Source organism: Spinacia oleracea, chromosome 1 (assembly GCF_020520425.1).
Source record: "Spinacia oleracea cultivar Varoflay chromosome 1, BTI_SOV_V1, whole genome shotgun sequence".
Classification (NCBI taxonomy): domain Eukaryota; kingdom Viridiplantae; phylum Streptophyta; class Magnoliopsida; order Caryophyllales; family Amaranthaceae; genus Spinacia; species Spinacia oleracea.
This window is the reverse complement of record NC_079487.1, coordinates 133,918,364-133,945,052: the sequence shown is the minus strand read 5'-3', so window position 1 is coordinate 133,945,052 and position 26,689 is coordinate 133,918,364. Positions and strand designations below refer to the sequence as shown.

General features: G+C 34.9%; 3 protein-coding genes across 3 annotated transcripts; 1 reads left to right on the top strand and 2 right to left on the bottom strand.

Moving 5' to 3' along the window:
- Positions 1–4,665: 4,665 nt before the first annotated feature.
- On the top strand, positions 4,666–10,422 carry LOC110793485 (proteasome subunit beta type-7-A). Its single transcript, XM_021998361.2, has 9 exons — positions 4,666–4,825; positions 4,934–5,125; positions 5,950–6,091; positions 8,758–8,854; positions 8,962–9,031; positions 9,111–9,215; positions 9,407–9,505; positions 9,630–9,717; positions 10,033–10,422. The coding sequence occupies exons 2-9, from the start codon at positions 4,982–4,984 to the stop codon at positions 10,110–10,112; spliced, it is 825 nt and encodes a 274-aa protein (XP_021854053.1). The 5' UTR covers positions 4,666–4,825; positions 4,934–4,981; the 3' UTR covers positions 10,113–10,422.
- A 631-nt stretch (positions 10,423–11,053) lies between these two features.
- Positions 11,054–16,532, bottom strand: LOC110792746 (glycosyl hydrolase 5 family protein-like). Its single transcript, XM_021997573.2, has 4 exons — positions 16,096–16,532; positions 13,953–14,200; positions 12,325–12,845; positions 11,054–11,617 (listed from the first exon to the last, which is right to left on the bottom strand). The coding sequence occupies exons 1-4, from the start codon at positions 16,501–16,503 to the stop codon at positions 11,190–11,192; spliced, it is 1,605 nt and encodes a 534-aa protein (XP_021853265.1). The 5' UTR covers positions 16,504–16,532; the 3' UTR covers positions 11,054–11,189.
- A 2,258-nt stretch (positions 16,533–18,790) lies between these two features.
- Positions 18,791–25,684, bottom strand: LOC110793454 (glycosyl hydrolase 5 family protein). The gene is made up of 4 exons (XM_021998330.2): positions 25,098–25,684; positions 21,613–21,860; positions 20,508–21,028; positions 18,791–19,327 (listed from the first exon to the last, which is right to left on the bottom strand). The coding sequence occupies exons 1-4, from the start codon at positions 25,497–25,499 to the stop codon at positions 18,867–18,869; spliced, it is 1,632 nt and encodes a 543-aa protein (XP_021854022.2). The 5' UTR covers positions 25,500–25,684; the 3' UTR covers positions 18,791–18,866.
- Between the last annotated feature and the right edge of the window lie 1,005 nt (positions 25,685–26,689).

Below are 26,689 nucleotides of genomic sequence, written 5' to 3'. Positions count from 1 at the left end.
CCACAGCTATTGTGTACTCCATTTGTTCTTGAAGTTCCCTTAAAATGTCCTCTCTCTCCTGTTTTTTCCTCATTTCCTCTTCCTCCTTTCTTTGAGCCCTAAGAAGTTCATCTTGTCTCTCTTTGAGCTTTCTCTCACTCTCCTTCCTATGATGCTCAATTGTGGCAACAGCATTTCTAAACACCACTCCTGGTTTGTCTGTACCCTCAACCCATATTTCAGCAGTGTCCTTACCCCAATTCCATCCCCACATTAGCTTCATTGTCTTATCATCTACCAACTCAACTCTACCACAGGGAGACTCAATAAACAGGGCAAATGTACTAGGTAAAAACACATCCTGCCTAACAGATTCCTCAAAAATATCCAAAAACAACCTCAAAAGACGATACTTTTCCATGTCTGTAACTCTCACATCAAAGCTATGTGATCCATGATGCAATAACAACCACATTGCAGTCATCCTAAAGGGAAAATTTAAGGAAAAAAAACATGAATTTCGATTCAACCAACAACAATTCATCAATAAACAACCACAATCATGATCACAATGAAATTCAACAGGTCACAATCACAACTTACAACTAACCAAACAATTATTTACAAGAAATCCAAGGAATAACTAACTTCTAACCAATCAATTAATCTCAACTGACAATTTCAAAAAATCACTGACAATTTCGCAAAACCCTAACCCTAATCAATTTCGCGAAAAAAATTGTACTTTACAAGCAAAATAAATCAGCGAAGAAGGGATTATTACCTTGAAGTAGATAATCCAACTAGGAAAAGGGCCCTTGTTCGTCCACTGCACCCGAAGCTCTAAATCGCCTCCAAGTTGCCCCCTTTTTGTCGCGAATTCACCAAACGAACACCCACGAACTCGCCAAAAGAGAACGCAACAAATTTCACTAAATTCTTGAAGATCTACCCAGAATTTTGTCAGTTACAGTAGAATTGATGAGGGTTGAAGAACAGGGGAAAGGAGAGAGAAAGAAGAGAAGTTGAGAAGTTTTTTTTTTTTTTGGAATTTCAGTCACAATTGTTACCTAAATCGCGCCAAACAACAATTAAGGGCAAATTGGTAAAACGTCACTAACGGCAAGCTAACGTCCGTTAAATCCAGGAGCATTTAATGAACAGTACGGAACTTTAGGGGTATTTTATGAATTTTGAAACGCGCAGGTGTATTTGGTGCATTATTGCAAACCTCAGGGGCATTTCATGAAAAAACCGTAAAATAAATGTAACACATGATAAATGAAAGTGTAAGAACTGGTCAAGTTCCCCTGATATGGAGCCCAGACTCTCCCTGATAAGAAGCACTGGCTTCCCCTGATATGGAACCAAGGTTCCCCCTGATAAGAAGCACTAGCTTCCCCTGATATGGAATCAAGATTCTCCCTGATAAGAAGCACTGGCTTCCCCTGTTATGGAGCACTGACTCCCCCTGTTATGAAGCACTGGCTTCCCCTGTTCGTAGGAGACGTCCTACCATGTTTTCCTGTAAAGTTCTGACGACCAGAATAAAACTGTTAAAAGGAAAAAGGTTAATGAAATGATGTTCCTGAAATAATGTTCCTGGAATGATATTTCTGAAATGATGTTTTCGAAATGATGCTTCTGAAATGATGATTTATTAAATGTTTTACTATATTTTATTCTCCATGTTTATTAAATAAAATGAATTGAAATGATGTTACGATGCTAGGGTAACTCGTTACTGAGTCTTCGGCACACCGTTTTGTTTTCTGTTTTAGGTACTGCTGGGGACCACGGAAACGAGTAGTGGCGAGGATTTCACTATAGATGTGTTCATCTAAGTCATTGTTAAGTTGTAACAAGTTTAAGTAAAGATTCTGGATTAAGTTACGTACTTTTCTTAAGGAATTAAAAAGGATTATTATGATATTTGGAGAATTAATGGTAATTATTACGGGTATTTCATGAAATACCCCCGAGTTTTGAAGTAATTCACCAAATGCCCATCAAGTTCCAATAATTCACCAAATACCCCTGACAATTGACTTAATGTCCCAAATACCCTTACTTTTAACGGTCCGTTAGTCCGCCGTTAGCCTAGTTTCATAATTCACCAAATACCCCTATTATTAAACTTATTTCACCAAATACCCCAAACTTAAAAATAGTTATTCTGATGTTCCAACGACTAGTCTTTTCGTTTGAAAAGTAGTTGTTGATCTTGCTTGGCTATAAAAACCCACTTTCTGAATGTTTCTTGTAATTTAAATATTGTTTTTCTTTGCTTTGCTAATTGCATTAGATTTGTGTCATGAGTTTTGTTTCCAAATCATCATCCACACACAATGAGTCCACATATATTAGAGTACCTAACCAATTTTGCTATTGTGATAGGAAATTTGTCATCTGAAGCTCCGATACAACACTCAATCCACAAAGGTTGTACTACAAGTGTGATCCTTGCAACAATCTGAGATGGTGCAAGGGAGTAGTTGAGCAAGAAAATAGGGGGCAGTAGCATGAAGGACAATACAGGGGAAGCTTAGACGAAGGAGAAAGTACTGAAAATAGGGGAAATGGTAAGATGCAATATGACTTGAAGCAAATGAAGAAAAGGATGATACTGTAATGTCAATACAAGGCATCTTACTTTGATTTTGAAATGAAGAAAGGCTAATCCTATTTATGTCATAGTTTGGGATGGACATACAGAACTTAGGACTCAGGAGAGCAAGCAAGTACTTTTAGCAAAGAAAAGTTAAGACTTCAGAGAACTCTTAGCAAAGCAATTGGGAGGCAAACAACATGCGAAAAAAGTCCGAGGGCATGGTCTTATTATTGGTATAGAGTTGGATGTACAAGTTGGCCCGCTAGTTGATGCTTGTCGAAATTCAGGAATGTTAAATTGTTAATATTAACTGCTGGAAAAGGAAAATAGTGAGATTGGTTCCTCCACTGACCATATTAGAACAGGAGCTCGAAACAGGTTCTGAGATTCTCCTCAAGTGTTTCCCGTCCCTAGGTTGAAGCAGTGGAGTTGAATTTGTGTACGATGAGTCGATGCTTGTCAAATTTCCTTGTGACGTCAATAGATCCAAAGCTCATAATTGGCATTGTAGCTGTAAATCAGGAATAAGTTTCCTACTAGCTTCTCTTTGGATTATGCCTTGAGTTTAATGTACAAATTGTCATTTCAAGATATCCCACTCGTTAATCAGAACATTGATTTTCTTTGTTGCTTGGATTCATTTCATAAGTATCTTTCTTCCTTATTATAAGGCTTAATTTGTTATTTTGATACCTATAAATTGTGTAGCTTTGTATTGAGTGGAACACACAATCAACATTATTATTTTTTCTTCGTACTACAACGTTTGTTCAAAATTAGCCTTTAGATATTATCACGACTTTAGTGGATCAAGAAGGCATAAGCAAACAATAAGCAACGACTAATTTTCAAACGAAAAAACTAGACGTTGGAACATCAGAATAACTATTTTTAAGGTTGGGGCATTTGTTGAAATAAGTTTAATAATAGGGGTATTTGGTGAAATAAAATTTTAAAAAAGGGGCATTTGGTGAATTATGAAACTAGGCTAACGGCGGACTAACAGACCGTTATCAGTAAGGGTATTTGGGGCATTAAGTCAATTGTCAGGGGTATTTGGTGAATTATTAGAACTTGATGGGCATTTGGTGAATTACTTCAAAACTCGGGGGGTATTTCATGAAATATCCGTAATTATTATGATGGTTGCCTTATAATTCCCAAGAGGGAGTTACGGCAGTAATGTCCCAGCCGAATTAGGTTAATTCTGCTGCTAAGTATTCCTTAATAAGTGAATTAGAGGTCGGGGCGTTACACCTTCACCATGCAAGTACCAATTCCTTGTATTCTATAGATACCCGGTCTTGTGCCTACCCATGACTATAGTTAGCGGGTTAGACACTTTGGAAGTGTGTGAGTAGGTAAGATATTCCCATCTTTAAAGTACTCATGTGTGAATTGAACCTCCAACCTTAAAAGCTTAAATGTATATTTCTTACCAATTACCACTAAACCAAGCTTAGTTATCCTCGGTATTTACTAGTGTATCCTCCTACTCTACAAAAACATGGATCTTGTACTCTATCATTGACCTAACAGTTTAGTTATTCAAAGGGATTGTAGGTTTGTAGGTCGTGTGGAGCGCCATATACCTTGTGACTGGGTAAGCCAACTCACTATTTGGGTGACAATGTGTCGCAATTTTCAAAAAAGGGTGACTCTTGCACGGCTGAAACCTAACCAACTATGTTGTAATTGCCTAACCGAAATTTCAGCTATTCTGTATACGTTTTGTCATAATAAATTGAGGCACGGGCCTAACTCACATTGCGTCATGCACAAAAATGTAGTGTTGCGTTAACCTAGGACCCTACCCCATCCTTGCCAGGCTGCCATACCACTCGACTGTTCGATCCGATCCAATGTCATCTTTACATTTACTCACCAATCAAGATAGGTGGCAGCCTGGCACTGGTATGATAATAGGCCAAGGGCCCTAGTGACATGACTGTTATCTACATACGTAAAGCCCAAAACATAAATTGGGCCAACAATTGTAGAAAACTACAGGCCTAGATGAATTGGGCCAACAACTATAGAAATAAAAATAAAACAAAAAACAAAAAGCAAAAGCAACGAATCCGATTTCTTCTTCTCCAAGTCGCTTTTCTTTTCGCCTGATAACATAATAAAAATTAACCAAAAAATAATTCCTTCACTTTTCTTTCTCAAATTCTCACTCTCTCTCTCTCTACTTTTGCACACTAGATCTTCAGACCTTCAACTTGTGATTCGGTAATCAAAGAATTCGCGCTTCATTTCTAGATTTTTAATCAATGGCGGATTTTGTTCTGCGATTGGATTATATTTGATTTGATGATTTGTCGTTGTTGTTTGATTTAGGGTTTAAACGAATTTGGGGAAATTTGCAAGGAGAGATAGAAAAACAAGATGACGAATGGAGCATTTGAAGTACCTGCAAAGGGTGGATTCAGCTTCGACAATTGCAAAAGGAATGAAATGTTGTTGAACAAGGGTCTTAAAGCTCCTGGTTTTCTCAAAACTGGTACTACTATTGTCGGCCTTGTTTACCAGGTAATTTAATTTGAAATTTATTTCCTTAACTTTTCGCTTTGATTTCGTCGATATTCACTGCAATAATTTGTTTTGATTGTATGAGATTAGGGTTTTCTTTTGTTGAGAGTAGGATTCGTAAGCTTGTTCATTTTAGTGCTGCTATTTGGAGATTGAAATGATATATTTTTCATGGATTTTTTAAAGTAGCATTCCAATCTGTGATGATTACTAAGATTGTTATTTGGGAAGGTAACTTTGCTTAGTTTATCGATTCAATGTTCGATATAGTGATGATTGAACCAACAGTATGTTGCTGTTGTTAGTGATGTTAATTAGAGTTTCTCCTTTACACTAGTATGATGTGTATGGCTGTAATGGACGGATCGTGATATTTAGATAAGAACAGGCCAAAACCATTAGAAATCATTTGTTGAAATGGAATTGGATTAAATTAGAGTGATCAAATGAAGCCCTAGTGAAATTAAGCTGGACTCTCTTGGGGATGTGCGACTGTGCATTACTCATATGAGCTTGAGTTACAGACTGAGTACTAATCCTGGATTCTGCTTTACTTTCCAGGAACTTGTTTATCTGCCCGAATGACTTGCCCGCGTTATAGTTCATTTATTGGACCTTGACCTATTGAGCTTTGGTTCCGATTCTATTTATTGGTCATCTGTATGTGAAATTGTCTGATAACATGTAATAATTCTCAAGATTAACTGTTTTTGAGGGAGGAAGGAAGTAGTAACTTCAACATGTATGACTTTGATTTTCCTGTTTATTTAGTTCTTAATTTCCTCTTATTGCTTACCTTGACGGAGTGTGGTATATCTACTTAGGATGGTGTCATTCTTGGAGCTGATACTAGAGCAACAGAAGGCCCCATTGTCGCTGACAAGAACTGTGAAAAAATTCATTACATGGCACCAAACATTTACTGTTGTGGTGCAGGGACTGCAGCTGATACAGAGGCTGTAACTGGTGAGAACAAATTCTGTGTGTTTAAGTGAGGGTTTCAATATATCCTCTTGCCTGTAGCGTGTTATAATATTTTTCCTCATGATTCGTTTCTATATAAGAATATTGCTGAACATGGAACTGTGAATAATGCCTTTTGGACAAGTTCATAGGTACACTTTTAATTTTATCTGTAGGTTTTCCTTAAGAGTGAAAGGTTTCAGGTTTCTATACACGTATTACTTGCTTCTCTGTTATTCTATCTGCGCCTGTTTGTTGCTTCTGCTGTAGAAGGCTCCTTCTTAATTGGTGCGTAAAATTGCTGCACCTCACCATTGAGAATCAAATAATATCACCTACTGTAATGATCTGGATATATCTTCTTTCGCATTCTTTTAGGGATAACTGCGTAATAAGGACCGACCCACATTATGTTTGCAGACGTTTTCATTGTCATTTGTAGTTTGAGAACCTAGTTTCTTCATTTTCCTAGTCAGAATTTGTTTAAAGGATAGACCTTTGTTAAATTTAGGTCAGACTTTGTGGTGACCTAAGCTGTGAATGAGTATCTCACTTGAATCCAAAGAATGAGATCTAGGCCCACATCACCCACTCAGTAACTAATAAAGAAAACTGGCGTAAATCCTTTGATAGCAACTGCAAGGGCAGCCTTGGAAAGAGATAGCTCAACAATGTTTATGACAGTTCCCTTATTTCTGAACTAATAAAGAAAACTGGCATGAATTGGCGATGATTGAAGGAGCCTTTTTCTGAAGAAATGGATCAATTCCCTTATTTTAGAGGGTGTCATATGAATTTGTTGTGGACCTATTTCCTTTCACTTTCTTAAATGAGCCATATCACTATTTATTACGTTTAGATTTTTTCTGAAGTTGGCAATTCTTGCTGATAACATTTCTTCGTTCTTGTGTCCTTATAAATAGATCATACTCACGTGAACTTTACTGATATGTCCATTCCTTTCACCTTTTCCCATCCTTTTGGAGAACGAGAGGAAATTGGCGAATATCGTTTATAGGTATAGAGCCCTGTTCCGAGACTGTGAACTTGTGAAACATATCTACTACACAACTATTATGAAACACAAGCCGTCTTTAATTGAGAAGTTCAGAGAAGAGAGGCGAGTAATGCTACATGATTAAGAACCTTGAATACTAAGCAAGTACCATGTCTTTTCCAACTTTTGTAAATCGTTTCTAAAGGGAAGAAGCAATTGTGGTATCTATAGAATACAAGGGATTGGTACCTGCATGGTGAAGGCCTTGAGGGGAAATGCTTGACAGTGTTGTATAATCTTTATAGAGTAGAGACCTAGGTCATTTGCAATTACTAAGAAGCTGTGGTAGCTTTGAAATTTAAGTTCTGCATCTCAGTGTTTCTAGTGAATTTTGTGCAAAAGACCTTCCATGACTGGAAGGGTATATCAATTAGGAGCTTGAGGATAAGGCAAAATTTAGTTAGAGCATAGAGAGGGAATAGGAATTCAGCAATTATTGTGAACTCTATTTTCCTTTGTTTTAGCTTGTAGTTTGGGAGTGTCCAGCAGCCACTTGAAGGCATGGCTTTGTAAACTTCATTGCTGATGATTGAATTGCATCGGCATTGCATTCATCTATTATTTCCCTTAATTCACTTCTCTTTGATATTAGCTTTCCTTTTGTAAAATCTATTTCACGGTTTGTTATTAAGAACTCATCTTTTTCATTTAGCTTTTGTCACCAAAATCCCATTCTATTACTTTATGTGGGAGAAATGCATGTCATGGGCAAGGACTGAGTGAGGGCGGGCATGACAGGAACTTTGTAGAAATTGTTTTAGAAACAAAGAGGCTTTCATTACCTTGTGCTTTGTTGTTTCTCATCTGTATGGAGTATTCTGGTTTTTACATATGTGGCTTTTTTGCATTTTACTATTGAATGTAGAGGTGAGACTGGTTATGCAAGTTATATGAGGATTGGTTGATATTTAGGATGGTCAACTTCCTTGAACTTTAAAGTTTTCCAAGTAATGTACATCTCACAAGAAATTGAAAGATGCTTACATTCTGGTGGGAAGAGGACCTAGAGGGGGTTAGGTTGCATGCTTTTGGTTGAATGTATACACTTGCTGTAACACTTTGTAAGCAAATTAGGCTAATCTTGTAATTTTTGAATTACTTTGTCAAAGTCAAATTAGTTGACCTAAAGTTCTTTGAATGTCCAGTTCTGAATATAGGCTATAGCTTTAATCTCTACGGCTTTGCAGTTGTTTGTGGATAGTTAGTTAAGCAAACCAAATTATTCCATATGGTCCTCCAATGGGTGACTCAAAGTATGGGTTTATTAAATGTTCCTTACTTCCTTGCCATTGTATTATCCTTTTTTTTTGAGGTATTATGTTTTATTTCTTCTCATTTTCGTTGGAATGATTCTCTTTTGCTACAATATCTTACTGCAAATATGAAACTTTTGTCTTCAGCCAGTTTTTAGTTGGTATGTGAAGTGTATATCTGTTGTGATCTTGGTTGATTGGCTAGGTACTTCTTAATATGATAACCTGTTCCTTGATTTGGGGAAAGTTAAATTATTTGGTAGATTTATGCAACTAAAATTCCGTTTTTCAATAGTCTTATTTTGCTTATTGATTTTGACTAATTCTGTTCTATATTTGTCTGGTGATTGTGTATGTAGACATGGTTAGCTCCCAACTAAAACTCCATAGGTATCACACTGGTCGTGAGTCAAGGGTTATTACAGCTCTTACTCTTCTGAAGTCCCATCTTTTTAGGTACTTTTGTGCTTTCTGAGGAATTTTTCTTAGAGGATGAAAAATATTCAATTCTCAAAATTGACCATCTGATTGTTGTTCTGATTGTTGTTTATTCTATGGTCAAGGTATCAAGGACATGTCTCCGCAGCTCTGGTGCTAGGTGGAGTTGATGTCTCTGGACCTCATCTACACACTGTGAGAACCTTTTCAGCTATTGTAATTGAAGAACATAGCTACATATTTACTGTCAATTGCTTATTAATTTCTTGCACAGATATACCCTCATGGATCAACAGACACACTTCCTTTTGCTACAATGGGATCAGGTTCCCTTGCTGCGATGTCTGTCTTTGAGTCAAAATACCGTGAAGGACTCACTGTAAGCAGTTGACAGTGCTTGAATTTTGCATAAAGATTAATGTGCTTGTCTTGTTATCTTATGAGTCTTTGACATGTCTGGATTTTGTTTTTGACTGAATTATTTCACTAGAGTTTGATATCATACATTGGACAGTTAAGGATATACCAAAGTGAACTAACTGTTTTTAATTAACTTTTATGCATGCGCAGAGGGATGAAGGAGTAAAAATAGTATGTGAGGCAATCGCTTCTGGTATTTTTAATGACTTGGGAAGTGGAAGCAATGTTGACGTGTGTGTCATAACAAAGGTCTGTAAATCTTAACCCACAATTGTCGAACTACTTACTCACGTGCATCTTGTGAACACCTTATGCTATCGTCTGCTTCAGTCTCAGCTTATACCTCTATTTTTGTTATATGTTGCTTTCACAGGGAAACGTAGAGTATCTAAGAAATCATGTGCAGCCTAATCCTCGTACCTACACAAGTGCAAAGGGCTATACATTCTCTAAGCCTACAGGTGAAGTACCCAAGTCCCTTGAAGTCTTTCTTTCATTCTGCCAACTTTAAGCCTATTCTTAACTGATTACTCCGTATTTTGTTGGTCACATGTACTAAGGAGGTGTCTATAGTTATAGGTTTGACTGACATTTGTCTTATAAAACAGGAACAAAAAAGTATATTCAGATTATAAAAGAAAAATACTTTATCTAGGAATAGGATGATTAGATATTGTATTTGCTTTACAATGTTACCATATGTTTCTCATCTGCATTGTCTCTGCATCTATATGGATTCTATGCTAAGCTATATTTGATTACTGTTGTGTTTGCAGAGGTCCTCTCGACAAAGGTCACAGCATTGGCACAGAGAGCTGTGGTGACTGAGAGAGGTGATGCCATGGAAGAAGAGTGATGGTCAACAAACCCCTAGTTTTGGTATCTGTCATTGAAACATGTTACATCAAAATCTAAATGCAGATGCTAATCTGGAGTTGGTGGTTGAATTGTTGTATTCTGTGAAACTCGGTCAGTCTATGCGGGTAAAAGATGATCATGGATTACTTCATTTCCCTTTTTTTATGGCTGCCTGTCTGTCTCGTGTCTCTCAAGCCGTTTGGTAGTTATTGCGCAGTAATACATTTATTTTGTTGCTCTTTTCAACAAATACATATTAATCTGTAGAAGTTGATTTATTATTTGCTATTCCTAGACAGATTCCACTAGTATAGTGATCTTTAGGCCATCGAAAAATTTAGAAGCAATACAAAGATTGTATGTGCTTTATATTTGTGGTTTTGGCTACGTAGCTGGCTTGGGGTTCAACTCATCTGCAATTAGGGCATTTTGCATGGTAAATGTGTTTTTAGTAATATGTTGAGCATAAAACACACTTGCATGTAAAAATGGCTGTGGGCAGGGTTAGGTGGAGCCAGCTGTGGGCTGGGCCAGGTTGAGGCTTAACCTGACATCTCACACAAAATACCGGCCCGGCATGGGAAAGAAAAAAGCACAGCCAGATACAAGCACAAAGTTGTGGGCCTTGGGCCGCATTTTTTTGGAAAAAGCACAATAAAGTTAGTAAAATTAGACTTTGGGCATGATGGCCCGACACCGTGCACTAGGCCCTATTTCTGAAAATTTTGGCCAGGCACAATCTGGCTTGATACATGCGGGCTTGACATGGGGCCTATTCAGGCATGACCATGACCCAGCCCGAGACTTGACCCGGCCTGAGGCATCATTACTTGCAGTTACTTTGGGCTGTGATGTAGAATTGTCAGTACTTGTGCTATTACTGAAGCCTAGCTATTATGTTCACAAGCCACAACTCACAAGCCCACAACAGTCCCAAAATGATCCACTGGTGCAAAGGAAATTAGAGGGCTAATTTATAAACTTATAATTTTATGCATATCACAATTTTTTCTGGCTATTAATCTAGGAGGTTAATATTACATTACATCTGAGGTTTAAATTTTTTGGATATTAGCTAGTAAAAATCACAAGCATCAGCAATCTTAAACCACTGGCTACCAGGATCACATTTGATATCTTTGCTTAAACATTTGCAAGGATTTGTTATAAGATTATGACCAGAATCCACGTCCAAGCAAACAGTTGTGTTGTTGTTGTTGCTCAATTCAGTTGCAAGATGGAGTTTTGAGTCTGACATCTGAACCCATTTGGTTCCTGTATTCTGACTGTTGATAGTGAGTCTAGCAGGACGGTTCGAACCTTGTGCCTGTAAACAGAGGTATGAACCTTCAATGGCTAGGGTGTTTTGGGGTGTGTAGTCCCAATGGTTTGATTCAGAGCAATTTCCAAGTTGTACTCCCATTCCTGTTGTTTTCAGGATGCAAAGTCCTGTTGCTGGGTGAAATATAATCTTGTGTTTATGGCGATATGAAGTTTCTGGTCCTGTATATAAGAAATTGCACAGGTTAGTATAACAGATTAAGTGATTAACAGCTAACAACAAAGTAATTACACAGCAGATAAAACTATTTTTGCTGCACATGCCCTTAGAACGAATTCTTATCACCCGGAGAAAAAGGTCATGTTTTGTAAGATGCTTAGAAAAAGTCACTAGAGTGGTTTATGGGCGTGATAACCCGACGAGCCCGGTCAATCTGGCCCGTTTTTAATATTAAAGGTTGACATAGGCGTGATAATATTTGGTGCGATAAGTAATATTTATTTTCTAGGTTTTTCCGTTTTGTGTTAGTCGGTTATGCGAATGTTCACTTTCACAATACATTATTAACTTTTCTATTTTACTAAATAATGTGCTTCTTTCTAATCTTCTTATAAAAATATCCATGATACTCTGTTTTATCGGAGGAGACTCGAAAAGTTAAGCAAATTTTTTTTTTAAATCATAAATATTAAAAAAAATTAATTAAAGTCAGTTACAAAAATACATTTGTAGCTCTGTTAACCCGCGGACAAGTCCAACCCATTTAATAAGAGGGTATGTCAAACCCGCAAAAAGATGTTTGTTTTTTTCATTTTAGTCCGTTGGGCAAAAATTAAGTTTAGACCGGCCTATTACCCGTCCAAACCCGCAAATGATCACCTCAAATATTCCATAGAAAAGTAAAAGTTAGAATAACAGAGGTACGTACCTTGACGAAGGGGTTGAATAGTAGAAATCCTCTGAAAAATCCCTTCATTACTAACATCAGTCCAATTCCGATTAAGCAATCCAAAACTCTCAGCAGCACCAACTTCACCTAATTTAACATTATAACTCCCAGATAATGTCCATAACCCCCAATCTAAATCATACTCCATTGCCCAACCCAGAAAACAATTCAAGTATCTTTCCTCACTCTCAGAGGTTCCAACCATGGCTAACCCCCATTCCCCTACAAATAAAGGAAACCCTTGATCCATCAAAAAACCAGCGTTTTGCATCAGATTATTCGTCATGTCTGCACAAACTTGGTTAGCGTTTCCAACCCTCCATTTTGGACCTCCTGTGAAGGAGTAATGGTGTACTTCGAAGACTAGTTTTCGTGTGAAGGTTAGAAAGAGTGGTTGTTTTTTCAGGAAGCTTAAGTTTGTGTCGAAGCTTAGACCGGAGATGATGACTAGTACGTTTGGGTTTGCTTTGTGTACTTGTTCTGCACCTTGTTGCATGTACCTTCATTTGGGGAGTTTTGTTGAATGGAAAAGTTAGTTAATAGCCATAATTAAACATGTTGAGGCAGAGGAATTATTGAATTAAAGTTAGTCTATGATTCTATGAAGAAGGAGAAAATGCAGTTTGGCTATGAATTTAGGATAATAACACTAGTATAACACTACCAAGTAGCTTAATTTGGATCATATATGTGATGTACCACACTATAAGTTGATAGTGTGACACATCAAATGAGGTAAATGATAATATGCATGAATGAGGTTACTGACCATTAGACCTGGTTATTGGGTGGGTTGAGTCGGGGTTGGTGCGGGTCAAAAGCGAGTTGGGTAATGAAAGGGTCAGTTTTAGTGGGTCAATAATGGGCAGATCAAAGTGGGTTGTAGGTCAATAGCAGGTTGATAGTGGATGGGTCAATAAACGAGCATGGAAAAATGGAACAATTAAAAAAAGAGTTGTATATATGCGAAAATAAGTGAATACAAAGCTACAAGTATAATTTTTATATCATTATATTACATTTTAAAATTATTGTGTATAAGTTTGACTCTATGTTGACTAAATCCAATAAAGGCCAGCCCAATAGAAATCCTATTAGCTTGACCCTAATCTTATGCCCATGAGACTACCTGTTCGGCTGTTCATACATAGTAAATGGGGTTACTGGTGAGCAATGAGGATACTCATAGGATATATTTAACCACGCATAAATGAGGGTTTATTAAGGCACAATCAGTGGCGGATCTAGAAGAAATATTTAGTGGATGCAAAGTAGAAGTTACAAATTTTAGTGGGTTCAAATAATTAATTTTATAAAAAAAAATTGAAGAAAATCTTAAAAACATAAAGAAAATTCCTAAATTTTCACAATTCAAGTGGGGTCAATTGATCCCATTCTTTCTACATTGACTCCGCCCCTGAACGCAATGAGATTACCATCAATGAATTAACGAGGTTACTAACAAAGTTCTAGGGGGTTAAGTGGTTAACAATAATGGTATGACTTAATTTTGATTACTGATTATGTCACACCATCAACTGAGAGTGTGATTAAATTATATGATCGAAAAGGCAAAATATATTATCGTAGATTATAATTGAACGTACCTATACCAATCTTTAGTGTTCTGCATTGGTCCACGAAGTTCATTCCTTAAACTCATACCAACAACAAAAGGATTATCTTTGAAAAGAGTAGCCATTTTGGTCAAACCCTTAACCCAAAGGTTAGGGTTAAAGTACTTGTCACCAAAGAAGCTATTGCCATCAGAGTCAGCACAACACCACCCTGGTTTACTTATATGATTATCCAAAATCACCATCACCTTATTCTTTGATAGGCTTCCCACCACTGCCTGCATCAATTATAATAAGCATATATGTAATTAAGTTACTACTTAATTCTGTTCGAAAACACTGAGTGCAGAGTAATTTATATTGCTTGCAGTTTTAGAACGTTCTGAAAAACTTATCACATTTCATAGATGGACGATGGATTATGATTGGTTAAACTATGGATGATCACTTAAATAGGTGCCTAAAGAGACACAGAGTAATTTATATTGCGTACAGTCGTAGAATATTCAGAAAATTAAAACTTACACATTTTATCGATTAGTGATGGACTATGATGGGTTAAATCGTAGATGACCACATAAATAAATGCTTGAAGAGTCACGGACGTTACGTATTCAAAGAAATAGATGAGTTCCACATCATACGAAGAAAATTTATTTTGTGACCTTTAACATTTTCGGAACAAATTATAGGATTTCTATATCCCTATATAAGCAAAACCAAGGCTGTACAGTCAGCACATGGTTGAACTGAGCTGGAGTTTGCTTCATTTTCATTCTCAGCTTCTTTAACTTAATTTTTTTTTAATATACTTACCATATTAATAGTACAGAGTATACTATAGGAGTACAGGAACCATTATTTGTAATTTTTGGGCAAAAACTTCAAGTTTAAAAAATCAAATCCTTAAAACTTTACGGTAATTTTAAGGTAGAATAACAATGTTTCACGTATTTACCTGTATTTTTTCCATTATATGGAGAACTAAACTGAACATTGCTCAATCTCATTAATATAGACGTGATTCAAACACAACTCTTGGGTATCGTCTCTAAAGATCGATTTTACGACCTATACTCTATAGTCATATATATTATACTTCTAAGTTATCGATCAGCTGGCATCTGCACTATAATGCTTTCTGTATGCAATGTGTAGATATCCATTTTGTATATACTTCGTATATAGATATTTAGCTTAATTCGTGGGAGACATTTAATTCATGCATGTGACGCTTCCTATTGACTTGCAAGGTTTTTAAATACCGCGTTCACATTCCTTCCTACTCCAATTATGATCTATACTATCCTCATTAAATAATCCTATGTTTTTTTATATATTTAGCTCCCGTTTTTTTATTAAAAAAAAAAGGACATTTGATATTAAGATTTTAGTAATTAAGAAAGAGGAAAGAAGTTAATTGCATAAACTATAACTATCTTGTAACACTGGTTGAAATTGAACTAGAACTAATAAGTTAACTGAAACTGATCGATATATTTATCTTTTTTTTTTCTACTGAAAATTACATGCATACAAGTACACAACTCTTAAAAGGGTTTAGAATTGAAGGTATTCAAGAATACAAAAATAAATTGTTACCAATCCGAACCGTACCCAACACGACTTGACCACGAATCAACTCAAACCAAACCCGATACTATCCGTTTGTCACGTATGATGTATGGGACGCAAATATGCAATTACTCAAATTTTGATATTTTATTAAACTCTTCGTTGCTACTCGGTTAACAATCAATAGGAAGTAATACAACATTTTTATGCAAATGAGCCATAAGTTTATTATAGACGAGGAGAGAGATTTGAACCTATGACATATCGTACACAAACACTCAGTCTTTACCACACAATATATATGGAGTACGTATAAGAAGCGTTACGTACACATATATTAACGTTGATTTACCAAATTTACTTTTACAATTCAAATATTAGAAAGCAACAAAACTTTACTTCTTTTAGACATAAACACATGATATTATAGACTATAGTACTCAAGACTTGGAGTGGTAAGTACATAATTGAGCTAGCTAGTTTTACTTAAGAGTAAAATGCGGAGTAATTAATAAAGTTAAGCTTAATTATATATATATATATATATATATATATATATATATATATATATATATATATATAAAGAAGGAAATATTACCTTGAAAGCATTGATTAGGGAAAGATCAACAATGGAGGGGTTGTTAGCTTGTAAATTAGCAACAACATCCTTCGAAATACCAGCATTGGTAAAAGACTGTCTGACAGTAGTAGACGCCAAAGAGTTATTAGTAGCCAAATAAAGAGGCCAAGTGAACCTAACACAATTAAACCCCATATCTTTAATTTTCTTTGATATAACATCAACTGGCTGTTTGGTTAGACCTTCTGCCACTGCCAAGTCTAGGTGTGACGGCCAATTTACGCACGCCAACTTCACGCGCTGCCCCTTTTCATCGACGATCCATCGAGAACTCGTCGATAGGGGCAGCGCGTGTAATGTGGGTAGGAAGAAAGAGAAGAGTGAAAAGATGGAGAGGAGGAAGAAGAGTACTCTACATTTCCCCATGTTTGTAGAATGTTTGGTTTTTTGAAATAAGTTGTGAGGCTATTTATCCTTAGTTTCTCATTTATTTAATTTCCTAATTAAGTAATTAGTAGAATATAGCTTAGTGAGGCATGTGATAATGTGAAGTTCATTAAAATCGGTGGACCCACTTCGAAATCTGATTATGTTGTACTACTCCATATGCATGTGCAAATTTGTGAATCTTTTAAAATATTAAATAAAAGGTCTACATCAAGATAACTTTTATCCCTTTTTTTATAACTTTAATCTAGTTTTGATTAACTTTATATTAGTAAAAAAAAATTGATAGATAAACATTTGAACGAGTACGTTAAATGATTAATTTTATACATTATTGGTGATCTTATATTAAAAAAATTATCACTAACAAATAGATAACTTTTACATATATAAGCTTAACTTTTAAACATTTTGAATTAACTTTTACTCCGTTGTACAATATTTATTGTATACCCCTTGTAAATAAGAATTTGTGAATATTAAAATGATCCTTAAAACTCGGAGTAAGTGTTATATGTGACGTGTTACACCATCTCATTATACTTTGTTTTAGTTTAATAAATAGTTTAACACCTATCATGCTCTTGGCAAACTCTGGTTTTTCTCCAACAAAGCTCAAAAAAGGGCGAAATCCACAGCCAATTTCTTCGTCCTCATCTTTGGCCTTCTTCTTAGCTAGGGTCAGCAAACCACGTTCTTTTTCTCTGCTGTTTTTTTTCTTTAATCTGATTAAATTTGGTTACTGATTATTGTTTGCTACAAATAGATTAAGAATTTGGTGGAGTAAGATTAGTGGAATAAATTCTTTTTTTACATTTGATTAATGGGGTTGGGATGTTATTCGATGTAATTAATATCCAGCACAGTGTACGTAATTAATGTCTAGCACGTAGTACAAAATATAAGTTAAGGAGTAATTAATTTTTAATTTTAGCTTCTTTTATGAATCGTTTAGGGATGTACAGACTATATACTTCGTATTATTTTCTATATAATGTGACAAATGACAAGTACGAGTATGATAAGTGACCATGATAATAATACGGCATATCACTCCTTGTCTCCTTTTTTTAAAAAAAAAAAATAAAAAAAATAAAGTAACACTTAAATACATGATGAGTGACCCGGAATAATATGATTAGTAACTCCACATATACGATAATTAACCTTCAAATAATTCGAATACGGAGTATATGAGAAGTATTGTAATCGGTTTTGAAAAGAAAAAAAAAATATACTAATCCCTTCCCTATATAAAAAAGCCCAAACAAACACTAATGCCCAAAATGATTTTATGGGCAGTGCCCAACAATTAAGCTCTATACTTTTCACTTTTAAATCTTGACCAACCTCAAAACTTAAGTCCGTGATAATCAACGATTCACGTACCTTACTATTCAATCCAAAACAAATTCCTACCACTACTAATCTACTATCACTACCAATTTGAAGAGTAATTAAGATGATGTTTTATTCATCTGAATTCACTTATCTGTTGGATTAAATACTGATTACTGTACAACTATACTAAAGATTTGACCCCGAAAGTTACATTAAACTATCAAAGTATGAAATTATCAGAGAGCTACATCAAAGTTACAAAACCATATTTTACCCTTAATGAAAGTAAAAGGAGTATATTAGTAAGGGTAGTCATGTTGGGTCTAGCTCATTAAATTCAGTGGCGTATCCAGAATTTTGAAACAGGGTAGACATTTTTAAAATAAATCAAAACTATAATTTTTTTTAAAAAAAAGATACAATGAAAATGACAATTTGCGGAGTGTTAATTACAATGTTTACATAAATTTACCAATTCACCGTTATTTTATAAATTCTAAGATTTTAAAGATGATACAAGATAAATGTATACGGAGTACTCTGTGTTATATAAGCAAATAACAACAAAACTTTTAAAAAATGTGAATTAATAATCAAAAATTAGATGAGAATATGATATTCAATAAAGTAGTTGTACGCAATGGCGGACCCAGCTAAGGGCAAGGGGACCACGTGCCACCCCGGGAAAAAAAAACTGGAACTTTAAATACTTGGCGAAATAAAAACAAGTCTTATATATTAATTCTGCAACAAAGAAACATAAAGATAAGATGCTGGAGTGGTCAGTAAGGAAATCTAGTTATGTTAAAGTCCCAATTAGTCATGGGTTCCATGGGTCTAGTTATGTTAAAGTTGTGCGTTAGCAAACATGACCATTCAAAATAAAACAACTGGAACAACTAAAAGAAAACAGAGGAAGTACGTATTTACAAAGGCCCAATGATTACTTTTAACTACATAATTACATACTGGTTAATTGATTAAGGAGTGAGTATAACATTTTACATCAGTTGAGGCTGTGATTCAAAACCAGTGCTAATAGTATTAGCAGCATCAACCATCTTAAACCACTGGCTACCAGGATCACACTTATTATCATTACTTAAACACTTACAAGTGGTAGTAATAAGATTATTATCAGAATCAACATCTAAACAAACACGATTACGCCTGCTTAATGAAACCGAAAGATGCAGCTTCGAGTCTGAAATGGTTACCCACCTCGTTCCTGAACCGGGACAATAGAGGCTTAGTCGCGCAGGGCGGTCCACGCCTTGTGCCTGTAAACAGACGTATGAACCTGATATGGAAATGGTGTTTTGAGGTGTGTAAGTCCAATGGTTGGATTCTGAACAATCTCGTAGTTGTACCCCCATTGCTGTCATTGGGTTTCTTTTGATGCAGAGGCCGGTTGATGGGTGGTATATTATCTTGTGTTTGTTTCGATCTGTTATTCCTGGACCTGTGTTTCAGAAATTTGCACACTTATAATTAGTACAACAAAAATAATCGTGCCAGCTTGCACGGACACGGGACACAAATACAGATATGGGGATATGGGAAAACGGGGAAACCGGGAAACAAAAGTTTGGTATCATAGGGTAATTGATGAAAATTTGAGTACGCACGCGGAAGTTTTGATGGACCTCAATTATATAACAAAATTGTATTTTCAGCATTGATTACATTAATAAGAATTGTACAATAATATTTGCGAGAGTCCATCTCTCTCACTTATATCTTTGGTAAAACTCTTATTTCTACTTGGCTCATCCCTAAACTTATACAAATACAACCTATTTATAATTGTTGTATTATGGTTTCTAGATTCTTATACTCCCTCATCATCTAGATTTTTCTTACTAGATTTTTTTTGTTTTAGAATAACTCTAGAAATTTTCCTACTAGATTTTTACATAACATTTTATCTAGATTTTTCTAGATTAATATTTCAACAGTAATAAGCTTGTTTTTTCGAGTGTCCGAGTGTTGTTGCGTCCGACACATTTTGAAAACGGTTAGTTTTACATGTTTTTACATGTTTGAGGTGTCCGTGCATCATAGCAACCACGTACCCGGATCTCCTCAATTTAGGATTTGAAAAGGTTCAGATTTATGCAACTTTAGTGATAGTGATCAAAACTTAATAACATGTACAAATTAAAGCACTTATTAAAATTATTTTATTAGTGATTAACTAGGGAATGGGGATTGGCATGAGTTTAGGACCCTGTTGCGCATGAGTACATGATCAATTATTTGAAACTCATTGGATTTGTGGCTGGTCTAGGTACAAATGCTTAAAAATGGGTCTGCATATCAAATATTCTTAGACCCAGACCAGTGGATCAATGCAAATTTGGGTCCGCATGGAAAATATGGTCGGATATGGATCTGATTCTTTTATGGACTCACTCCATATCCATCCCTACATTTAACTAATCACTAGCTAGTGTTTTTACGATATGGAACAACCATTGACTTTATATACTAGTCAAAGTCAATATCTACCTAATTAAATTTCATTTGACTTATTCGATTGGCTGTTGCAGATTAAAATTGTTTTTTTTTTGAACCAAAACAAACTTCTACTAGAATCCGACAGTTCTATAAGTAAATTAAGAGTAAAAATAGTAAATTACCTTGAAGAGGGGATTGCGTAACAGCAATCCGTTCCAAGAAACTCGAGTTTCGAACCTGAGACCAATCCGAATCTAGCAATCCATAATACTCATTCATCCCAACAACCCCTTGTCTCAAGTAATAACTCCCAACCAAAGTCCACAACGAATAATCTAAGTCATGTTCAACCATCCAAGCAAGAAAACAATTCAAGTACCTATTATCATTGACATTTATACCCCTCAAGTCAACTCCCCACTCACTCACAAACAAAGGAAACCCTTGGTCAAGTAAAAACTCAGATATCCCCTTTATGTTGTTCAATACTCTCCCACAAACTTGGTTAGGGTTTCCATTTTTCCATGCTTGACCGTCCGAGAAGGCGTACCAATGTGCCTCGAACACTAACTTTCCGGTGAAACTGAGGGTGACCGGTTGTTTGCGTAGGAAGGTGAAGTCTTTGTCGTAGCTTAGGCCGGAGAGGATGACTAGTACATTTGGGTTGGCTACATGTACTGCTTCTGCTCCTTTTTGCATATACCTTCATTCAAGCAGTGTATCAAATAAATTCAGATAAGTTCAGCGAAAGTAAATTACTTTTAGTAAAATATAATTTTTTTTCAAACAATTTAACACACATAAGGATTTTTTCAAAAATATGTTTTTTTTGCAAACATGATTAAAACCAAAATAAGTTCAGGACAATTAAATTATTATCAGTGTATATATATACAAAAAATAAGTTTAGATAAGTTAGTTTTAGCCAAAATTAGGTGAAACAAATGGAGCCTAACCCTCTCTCGTTAAATATATATATGCTATACCTTCACGATTAGATGATACAATTTTTTTTATCACATTTGCCAATGCAATATTTCAAACATTAATACTTTAATTATCAATGGGTAAAAATAATAAAAAGTTGATAGGGAGTATATAAATCTACACAATGAGAAGATTATAGCAAGACGGCCTTACATATATATATTTTTTTTCTTAAGTATAAATCTCAATTAATAGTCAAAGTAAATTATATAGATAGTGATCAAAGTCAAATTGTATCATCAAAATTTACCAAAATAAAATGAAATTGTAAAAGTAAAATATTTTTTATAGATTACGTACCTATACCAATCGTTGGCATTTTGCTTAGGCCCACGAAGTTCATTCCTTAAACTCATGCCAATAACATTTGGATTATCTTGAAAAAGAGTAGCCATTTTAGTTAAGCCACTTATCCAAAGTTCAGGGTCAAAGTATTGGTCACCAAAGAAACCATTGCCGTCAGAGCTACTACAACACCACCCTGGCTTACTTATATGATTGTCCAAAATTACCATCACATTGTTACTTGTTAGGCTTCCCACCACTTCCTGCATCAATAGTATGTATCTCTATTATATAAGCCAAGAGGGAAGGGACATTTCAGTAACATCATTTTTGGTGTCTCCCTATAAATAGACTAAATTACCCTCTCCTATTTTGCAATTTAATTGAATTACAAACCTAATTATTTTAAAAAAAGTGAAAGTTATCGTCTTGGCAAAATAGGTATTCATCGAGGGGTTTCGGTATATGGTTAGCAAAATAGGTGAGAGAGAGGAGGCGATAATCAACTTTTATTTTTGATGTTCATATATGAGGGTTGACATGTGGTTAAGCGCACGTACATTGCCAGCAAGAGAAAAGGGTGAAACACACTATTTTACATGTTTAATTACTTTATTTTGGTACTAAAATTTATATTTTCCGTCATGTAAGGGCATAAGTTTTAGACTGTTTTGCTATTTAAATTGCAAAATTGATGTATTGTATGACCTCATTGTTTTTAAATATGAACTTTGCAAATGATTATATTTTGGCTTAATATTTGTTGTGATTAGTTGTATCAAAACAATTTTAAGTTTTTAATAATTTCTGTGCATATAAGACTAGTACATAATAACGTAACTTAACTCGACAAAAATAAACTAGGTACGAGAGTCGCAGTGGAAATCCCAAAAAGACATAGATATTTTTTTTTTTTTTTGAGGGAAAAAAGACATAGATATATAGTGGGTCACTATTTAACTAAAAACTAGTGTGTGGCCCGGGCGTTGCCTCGGGTTTTGACTTTTATTTGGATTTATTTGTTGTAAATATGTGTCCATGTAGATGATGGATCGTCATTGAATTATGGGGTTACACACAAGATTAGTTGCTGATTAACAACTTTCCCAAGCTGAAACTCCACACTCTATTACCCCGAGTGCATGTAATATGTTCTATAATTATTCAACCACTTACTCGTTATTATGCTCTATTACCCTGGGTTTTTTTTTTTTTTTTTTTTTTTGAGGCTTAATCTAGAAAAGTAATAGTTGTGCATTTATAAATTGAATAATCAATCCCTTTTTTGCATTCACTTTTATTCAATTTGTTATTTATTGTAAAAAGATCATAAATGTTTATATAAAATATATAACACAAGTTGTAGTTGGTTAAGATGGTTGGATGTTGAAATTTTAACAAAGAGGTCTGGTGTTTGATCCTTGCTTACATGTTTTTTTGTTGTCAATGACATATCATGATGCTGATTAGTGGTGACGTGGCGTAATAAGGAGAGGTATACGTGACACGTATACATTCTTAAGAACGCCTTTTAATAGATTAGTATAGATTAGGATTTTTTTTCTTTTTTTGGGCAATACACTCACATTGTCACTCGAAGGGTTGTACAACCAATGAAAAATAAAGAAATGTACAGAGTATGTGTTAATGTGTTATACTTCCTTGTTCTTTTTTAAATGACACAATTATTTAGGTACGTTTGTCAATGCACGATTTTAAACGTTAATATCTTCAATTATGAATAAGAAAAAATTATAAAAATTTGATATTTAAAAAATATTTATAGAGACGAATCCAATAAGATCCCACACGGCTATGTTTTTTATACAAACCACAAAAGGAAGTCAAATGAACTTGTGTGAATAGTGTCCAAAACTCAATTGTGTCATGTAAATAAGAACGGAGGAAGTAGATCCAACAAAAGATGTACGGAGTACTACGTACCTAAAAGAAAGAAATGAGCGTGCTAGTCACGTAGCCCTTAATTAGTCCGGACGGATTAGGGGAATTTTTTCATACCTAAAAAAATGCGATACAATTAGTCATACAACCTATCTCAAGTAATATGATAAATTGCACGCAACCATATCACCCGTGACTTTGATACTAATTAAGAAGATAAATTATTGAATTAAAGTATGTTTCATTTAATTTTGAGTCACTTCTATCTTGTTCGAAAGGGATTGTCTACGTGCCATAATTGTTTAGGCTAAAGTATGTTTGATTTTGATTCACTTCTGTATACTTCTACTCCGTATATATTAATCTAGTTCACATGAATTTGGAAAAAGTAAGTGAAAATTGAATAGTATACCGAAATATTCTGACATCTTGTATAGAAAGAGAAGTATTTTAAGAGAAATTTGGTAAGAGGATAAAGATGATGACCAAATCATTATACGTGGTTGTAATAAACTAATAATGAGTTTTGATTACATTTTTAAGACACTAAGAAAGGATAAGAACAAGCTTGTTACATGAGAAAGTATATTTGCGACCGTTTAGACGTTTAGTCCATTTTAATAAAGCAAATTAGAGAAAGGTCCTAAAAGAAAGTGACATACGGAGTAATAGAAAGGACTTGGTTCTTTTTTTTCTTTTTTTTTTGTGTGTGTGTGTGTGTGTTTTGGTTTAGGGATTAGAATAGAATTAAAATTCCAAATAACATTTTTTTCTCCAAAATCAGGGAATACAACACTCGTGATTAGTGCTTAAGGTAGGATGAAGTATTTTCGAATATCACACATATATATCAGAGTAAAAGACAAATAGCTGAAAGACAAAATAGGTAAAAAATGAAATACCATTCATGTTAAAAAAAGTAGCATTCTGACAAAAAAAGTACCATTTTTATTTAAAAAAGTGTCATACAATAATTTTTTTATATTTTTCCCTATTTTACCTTTTACTATGATATATGTATTTGCAAGCACATATCAGATACCCGAAAATACTTCATTTATAATTTAGTGTGTCATTTTTAAAGAATAGTGCTCATCAAATCATGTCGTTATTATCTTTTTGGGTTTTGCTTAGAGTAATAGACTAATAGAGTAGTGGTTAGCTTTGCATCAAAAAAAAAAAAAAATAGAGTAGTGGTTAGCACGTACCAACTTAGCATTATTATAGTAACAAGATGCTCCCATAAAGCTTAACAAATTATATAAACCAAGATTAAAAATAAACTAGTGTGAAAAGTTAAAGCGACATATCTATTATTCCCTGTGTCCCTTAATACTCGCATTGTTTTAACTTTTTGTACTATTCACATAATTACTTTAACCCTATTTTATTAATTTATAATAATATTAAAATAAATGTTAGTATATAATATATTGTTGGCTTCATCTTAATATTTACTTTCAAAATATTAATAGTTTTATAAGTTTTTATAATATATATTTAAAGATATTGGTGATCAAATTTGTGCATTGACAATCGTGTCCAGTTAAAACGGTGCGAGTATTAAGGGACGGAGGAAATAATAATTAAATACGTACCTGGAAAGCATCGATTAGGGAAAGGTCAACAATGGAGGGATTATTAGCTTGTAAATCAGAAATGGAATCCAAAAGCCCAGCATTGACAAAAGATTGTCTTACAGTAGTAGAAGCTAATGAATCATTAGTAGCCAAATCAAGAGGCCAAGTAAGCCTAACACAATTAAATCCCATATCTTTAATCTTCTTTGATATTACATCAACTGGTTGTTTGGTTAGACCTTCGGCTACAACCAACTCGAGGTGCGACGCCCAGTTCACGCACGCTAGCTTCACGCGATGCCCCTCCTCGTCGATGATCCATCGAGAGTTTGTCGAGAGGGGCACCGCGTGTGACACCTCGAGGTGGTGGAGGAGGAGGAGGAAGAAGAGGGGAGAGTTTATGAGTAATAGTTTCTTCATTTTGTTGAGATTAATTAAGAATTGATTGATTGTAATTAATTAAGATAAGATAAGGAGTTTGGGAGGGTATTTATAAGGATAGGGGTTTTAGTTGTGAAAGGCAAGATAGGTAAAGTGTGGTTCAAGGCAAGAAAGGTTGTTACTTGTTAGGGTACGGTGTGGTTCAAGAGGGCTTCATTTTTCTTGTACACATGACTCACTATGGAGTGTTAGATTGTATCTTTCTGTTTATAAATGGAGTTGTTATTCTAGAAGCAACAATGCAAAACTGTATGCACTAGGTCACGGATTATATATTATTAGGGTGCTATGTATTTAGCTATTCACTTGAAAAACTCCTGAAGTTATTTGAACATAATTTATTGGATCTAAATAAAACCTGATTGATACTTACTGAATATTATTGGAGAAGGTTAAAATTGAGAGAGTAAATTATTGGACCTGATTTATAAAAAAGTGAAATTGAGAAAGTGAACTTATTGGACCTGATTTGCAGAACAACAGAAGAGTAAAATTGAGAGAGTAAACTTATTGGACTTAAAATTTATACTTTGTATTTTTTAAAAATAATGAATAGACAGGATCATAAAACCACCCCTAATATTGTTTTGTAATTTTGTCACCATAGGTTAAAGCTTTACAACATAAGTTGTGCATGATTGGATTTGTGGATTACTTTTTGGATATTTCCCCATTGTTGTGGCAGCAGAATAGAAGCCACTTAAAGATGGCAATGGGTTGGCCCGGTATGAGGACCCACCAGACACGAAAAAAGCACGGTCCAATACGAGCACGTAGTCGTGGGCTGGGTCTGGGCTGTATATTTTTTCTTTTGAAAAAATACAACAAGGCATGATTCGACACGCCACGACACATCACGCTAGTAAAATTAGGCTTAGGTACAAGTGCCGGTTGGCCTGAGCCCTATTTTGAAATTTTCGGCCCAACCCAACCCGACCCGTTGTAGAGTGGCCTTTCGTGGCCTGTTGGCTCGGCCCGAAGTCCGACCGGATCCACAACCATCTTTACCACTTCGTATTTCGATTTACTTTATCCTTAAGCTTTGCCTTTTCCCCACTGTTTATATCGAGATCCATGACAATCTAAGGGTTGTGATTATTTCCTCCTTTAGTTTTTAAGTCAATAAATTGACTTTGTTACACATATCAAGGTGATTTCCTTAAAAAAAA